This window comes from Erythrolamprus reginae, chromosome Z (genome assembly GCF_031021105.1).
Source record: "Erythrolamprus reginae isolate rEryReg1 chromosome Z, rEryReg1.hap1, whole genome shotgun sequence".
In the NCBI taxonomy this organism is placed as follows: Eukaryota; Metazoa; Chordata; class Lepidosauria; order Squamata; family Dipsadidae; genus Erythrolamprus; species Erythrolamprus reginae.
In genome coordinates, this window is record NC_091963.1 from 9,141,987 (window position 1) to 9,147,986 (window position 6,000).

The 6,000-nt window shown below is 43.6% G+C and overlaps 1 protein-coding gene across 2 annotated transcripts in view; it reads right to left on the reverse strand.

Moving 5' to 3' along the window:
- RHEB (Ras homolog, mTORC1 binding) overlaps nt 1-5,080 on the reverse strand; it is a 41,405-nt gene extending 36,325 nt beyond the window's left edge. The window contains exon 1 of one of the 2 annotated variants that reach the window (XM_070726553.1): nt 4,768-5,080. In XM_070726553.1, coding sequence (XP_070582654.1) covers nt 4,768-4,819 — 52 coding nt within the window. In that variant the 5' untranslated portion in view covers nt 4,820-5,080. The remainder of the gene's footprint in view (nt 1-4,767) is intronic. The other variant, XM_070726552.1, reaches the window with a different exon arrangement.
- Between the last annotated feature and the right edge of the window lie 920 nt (nt 5,081-6,000).

A 6,000-nucleotide genomic window follows, 5' to 3' on the forward strand; every position in this document is an offset into this window, starting at 1 on the left:
ACTATATTACATTTTTATTGACTATTCATGTAGAACTGAAAAAGAACACATTGAGATTTTCCCCTATTTTATTCTCATGAGAAACTTTTGAGGTAGACTGAGCTGGAAAATGCTGATTGGTCATTTAAAAAGCACTTAACAGAGTCTCAAACTACTTAACCACTGGTTCTCCACATTCCCATTAGTTTGCTAAGAAAAGGAAGACTAGAATAATGACTCCTTTATAATAACTCAAGTGCCTTGTCTCTACAACGATATATACTGTTTCAGAACTGTATATGATAGGACTTAGTAATTATTTTGTAGATATTAATAAAACAATTGAATCTACCTCAAATAGGAAATCCATACTTTTTGGTAGGGTATGAATATGTTGAATTTACTTGTCTGCTTATTAAAAAAAATACAGCTTGACTTTACAGATAATTCTTGCATACCTATCTCATTCTCAGTTCTTGGGGTTCAACCTCTTATTCAAAAATATAGATGCTACAAGGCAAAATTCATAAAAATGGAAGAGAAATGCCAGAAATACACCTTTGAAAATGTATAGGCCACTAAATCCAATGTTCAGCTCACTATAGGAATACAATATAAAAATTCTGACTGAATTACCTGTTAAATTTCCACATTATATAGTAAACACACACCAAAGCTTGCTTTGACACTGCTAATCACTTTACCTTTGATACTTTCTCTTTAGTTTGCATGGAAATTATTTGATTTCAGACAACTCATTCTTATGCAACCCGCCCATGGTACATATTGTAGATGTTGCAGCCCAAGCCTATGTCCCTGGCTGGACTTTGAATCTATTCTCTGATTCACCTTGTTCTTTAACATCACTGTTTATAATCGAACAAATATGTAAAGAATGTCAATGGCTCCTTGTTTAAAGTTCTTTAAAGCCTTTAAAGGCAAGGAGGGGGTGGTAGTGGAAGCAGACAATATATCTCTAAAGTAGATTCAGTTTAGCTTGTAATCATATGGGATAGAATACAATGATTCTATGTTGGGAGTAAGAAGCAGGTAGGTGCATTTCACAGGGTTTAGGAAAACTGTATGATTTATGTTATGTGAACTTCAATAAGTGCCCAGTTATTTCACTTGTAGGCAAACCAAATATTGAACTAGGCATAAGCATCAGAAGACATTATAGCCATGTATAACTCCCTAACAATATGCTGTACAATGCATGAAAAAAATGGCATGTAATTGTCACTTACATTTTATTTTATAAGTCTAGGTCTGCAAAATATCTCTAATTGTCTTTAACCATGCAGTGTTTTCCAGTCCTAAAATAACTGACTCTTAAATTCTGTGTACCTTAATCAATATTTTTTAAATTAACACATTTATCTGAATAAGACTGAACATCCACTGTAGCTAATCATTAGTTTGTTTCTGAATATCATCAACGCACTCATACAATTCTAAGAAGAAGCTCTTCCTTCAAAATCATTCACAAATGCAATTACCAGGAAAAGCTTTGAGGTCACCAATAGCAACTAGGTGATCACATTTCTTCAATGCAAGAAATCTACATTAGCATTACTCACTTTGTTCTGTCAACTGCATCTTTAAATGTAGCAGACAGTGAAGAAACTATGCATGCGTAGAACACACGTTAACCTATATTTACCTGTTATGGCACTTAGTGGAAATAATGAGAAACGTTATTACAAAGTCTTTGTAATTCCTAAGAAAACTTCAGCCTGCTTTCAGCTGTTAGCAAAATGTCATTTTCCTTAGGAACAACTTTACATTCCATATTCAGCAAATTTCACTTTATTGTCCAATAATTTGAGAGGGCTTTGTTGTAGTCCAGAGGTGTCCAAGCTTGGCAACTTTAATCCTGGAGTATTTCAAATATCAGAATTCCCCAGCCATCTTTACTGGCTGGGGAATTCTGGGAGCTGAAATACTCCAGGCTTAAAGTTGTCAAGGTTGAAGATCTCTGTTCTAATTTACTGATCTTAATTTTTCTTCTGATTCTGCATTTAGTTTATCCGTGGCAATTAGAAGATTGTATAGAATGCAGAATAAATATAATTCTTTTTAATATAGTTGAGTTTGCGTATTGCTGGCATTCTATAAATACCCAGATAGTTTTCTTTACTGCTCAAGGGAACTAGTCTGCCTTTACTTTATTACTCTTTCTGGTAGTTGCCCATGTAAGTCACAACCAGGTGGTGAAGATAATTAACTAGAGATGAGTCTTGATAGAAAACTAGAGACATGGGTCAAGTTCAAATTCCCTTTGTAATTCTCCATATTTCTCAATCAGTCAGAAATGAAATTCATTAGGTAATTTGTACCAGTTACTCTTTTCCAGCCTAACTACTGCTTGAGATTACTGCGGGAATAACATTGAGGTTGGAGGTGTAGAACTAATTATGTTGCCTTGAGGTTCCTGGAGAAAAGTCAAAACACAGGCATGAAACCATAACAATCCTATAATTCAAGAATCTTGGTATGTAGTAGTTTATTGTTTATTAATTGATTAAAATTTTGTTTATCCTTTGGAATCTAAGTTGTCTCTCAACTATTTATAAAACATGATAGCAAGATAATAGAAAGAACCTCCAAAAATGAAAACATAAAACACATATGACCCATCCATTTGACATCTCACACATTCCCCCTCCCAACGTCCTCCAAAAGAGCTCAGTCTTCACTCTTTGTCCAGAAGAGGGACAGAATGGGGGGGGGATGACTTATTTTAAGTAGGAGGCCATTCAGGATAGTTTTCATCACTGAGAATCCTAGAGAATTACAAAGACCACCAAAAAAATTGAGAATTCAAAACGCATCACATTGCTTTTTGATCTAAAAATTAGCATCCTGAAAGCAAAGTTGGGAATAGTCTTCCTGAATTAGATCACTTATTTCTCCAGTTGTATACAATTGTGCAGCTTTATTCATTGCATTATTTATCTGTGTAATTCAAGGGACAAGGAACAATACAGCCTCACTCAACTTCAGAACTCTGAGCAATGGAAATGAAATTGGGAGGGGGGAGAGAGAATCAATAAATCAATAAAGAGAGAATCAACAAAGCTAGAAGGGATCTTGGAGGTCTTCTAGTCCTACTCCCTGCCCAAGGCAGGGGTCCTTATACCATGATGGACAAGTATACAAAATACCCCTAAAATATTTGCAACAGAATGGGAGAAAATGTAAGCCAGAAAAATGGGAATAGGAGGAGAAGAAGGCAGAAGGTGGTATGGGTGTCAAGAAGAAAAAAAGGCTGTCTAGAAGAGTATAATTCTGTCACTCATAGGGAAGAGAGTTGTGGCAATGTCTGGAGTAATAACGTACAGGGAAACTGAAGAAGGTGGGAATGTGGTACTTAAGAAGTATGTGTGGTGGAACAAGATAAAAGGTCACTAATATATATATAAAAGCATAGGCACCCTGCACAGTAAAGAGAAGGTTTTAGAACATGTGGCCATCCTCTCCATCTTGACTTTTCACTTCCTTGCCTCTTCGGAGAATATTCCAGATGTCTTGCAAAGATATGAAGGTAAGAAAAGGTACAGGAGACAGAGAGAAGTGGGGGAGAGGAGAAAGAGAGAAAGGAGAGAGAAGAGGGGAAGAGAGAAAGGGAAGATCTGAAAAGAGTAAGGGAGAGAGAGAGAGAAAAGAGAGGAAGAGAAGAGAGAGAGAGAGAAAATGAGGGAGAGAGAGTGAACTCTCCAAATTTAATTCAAAAAGCAGAATGCACAAGTGGGGCTGAAAAAGTGGAAATAGCTTTCCTAAAAGCATAACTTTCACTTTTGTGGCATGCCCAACCCTGTTAGCACATCATGCATTTATAATGACTGCAAAAGAAAATGAAAGGAAAACTTTTCACTCCAAGCACACCTGCTGGACTTAACAAGTCAGGGTGAATGAACCTTAAAACTTTAAAAAGTCACCTTTGGGTTACATTTATTTCCCTGTGAAACCCAAGGTAGTCTTTTTGATCTTCATCCAGCGACTCACAGCTTCACCTAATTTTTTTTTTTAACTACAGAAAGGGACAAAAAAGCCCAAACCTCCTTGGCATCACACACACACAAAACAAAACAAAACAAAAAAGCCTGTGTGGTAATTTGAGGAAGCAAAACAAAAGGTTGCGTAACCCGCGTTTTAACCTTTTCCCCGCCGTTTTGCACAATGCCCTCCTGCCCGAAAAAAGGGCCGGTGACTCCCACCCAACTCAGCCGAAAGTTTTTATGGGGGCCGTAAACGGCAGCCGGGTGGCGAAAGTCTCGGAGAGCGGGCCAGCCCTTCGCAGCCTCCACCCGGGGGAGACGTGGGCGAGAGAGGAAAAGAGGCGTCTCCGCCGACCCCCGGGCAACGCCACCGGCTACCTGGGCAGGCGAGATCGGGGCCGCCGGCTTGAAGCCCGGCAGGGCGATCGGGAGACCCCCGGGCGGCGCCTTCCAGGAGAGCGGAACGAGCATCATCCCTGCTTGCTCCCAGGATCGGCTCCCGCCCAGGAAGGCCCTTTGAATGCCCAGGCGGGAAATGCAAACCTCGCTCGGGCGGCGGCGGCGATCGATCGGGCAGGGCGGCCGGTGGACGGATCCTCCAGGGCAGCCCTGGCATCCGCCACGCGCGCCGGCCGGCAGTGCAGGGAGAGGCCCGGCGCGGTCCTCGGCACCTGCCGAGCGCCGCGATCTGACGGGAAGGCCTCGCCCGCTGCCCGTCCGCCGCCGGGTGAAGCCAGGACGGAAACCCAACCGCCGCCACCCGGGCCGCCCTCAGGGAGGGACTCACCGACGCTCCGGTATCCCAGGATGGCGATTTTACGAGACTTGGACGGTGGCATCTTCTCCCCGCCGAGCACCAAACTGCATCAAGGGCTGCGGTGGCGGAAGGAGCAGCGGTGGCGGTGGTGGCGGCGGCCGATCGGGGAAGAACGTGCGGGCGCTTGAAGGCTCTGCTGAAGGGGCAGCTGTGATGACCTGCGCGGGACTCCCGTGAGGACTGTCTGACGGACGCGACGGCGGCGGCGGCTTTTTAGTTCATGTGACGACAACCGCCATCCTCCTCGGCCCCGCCCCCCCGCGCGCGCGCACTTGGCGCTTCCACTGCCCGTTTGCCTGGCCAGGGATACCCCCCCTCCCAGCATGGGGACGCCCCCCGGAAGGAGGCGGAGAGAAGAGGGGCAACGGCTCCGCCCATTGGCCCCTGGAAATTTCGCGGCGTCATTGCTCTCTCCGCCCAACGGCCTCCTCCTCGCGCTCGTGAGGTGCACGCTCCCCACCCTCTCGCTATTGATTATTTTTTTTCTCCCCCTTCGGCGCTTCAGCTATTGCCCGCAGAGGGTTGCGAGAAAGGCGGGGTCGGGAAGGATGCTGCTTTTTGATTGGTTTAAAGCGGCGGCAGGGCGGGGCTGCGCGAGGACAGAAGGGCGTGTGTCGCCCGCTCATGCATGCTTCCATGCGGACTCATTGTCAAAATGTTCACAAGGCGAGCGGTGGGCGGGGCTTCTGGTATTCGCGGGGAAGCGGAGGCGCCTCCGCCTGGGAGCCTGTTTTCCTAAACCAGACTGCGAATAGTGGTTGGTTTTTTGGTTTGCCTTATTTTCAGTTTAAACTAGCATTTCTCAGTCTTGACAACGTTAAAGATGTGTGAACTTCAGCTTCCAGAATTTCCCCAGCTACGTGCTTGCTGAAACTTTGGGGAGAGTTGCAGTTTGTTAGTTTTAAAAAGTTGCTGAGCTAGCTGTGGAATTCTGGGAACTGAAGTCCACAAAATGGTCAAGGTAAAAAATAAAGAGCTTTAAAGTACAGTGGGAATATTCCTGTTTGAACATTTCCCCTTTTCAGGATGAAGGTGGTGCTTTTCCTTGGAAAAGCAAACTCCACAAAACTAAATAAAAGCGGAAATTAATTTTCTTTTTATGAAATTTTATTAGAATGAAGCCAATTAGACAGCAGCAAAGCTTCCTGTGCATTAAGCTTCTCTGATGGTAAGACTGACTACCCTATCCCCATCCCCAAATAG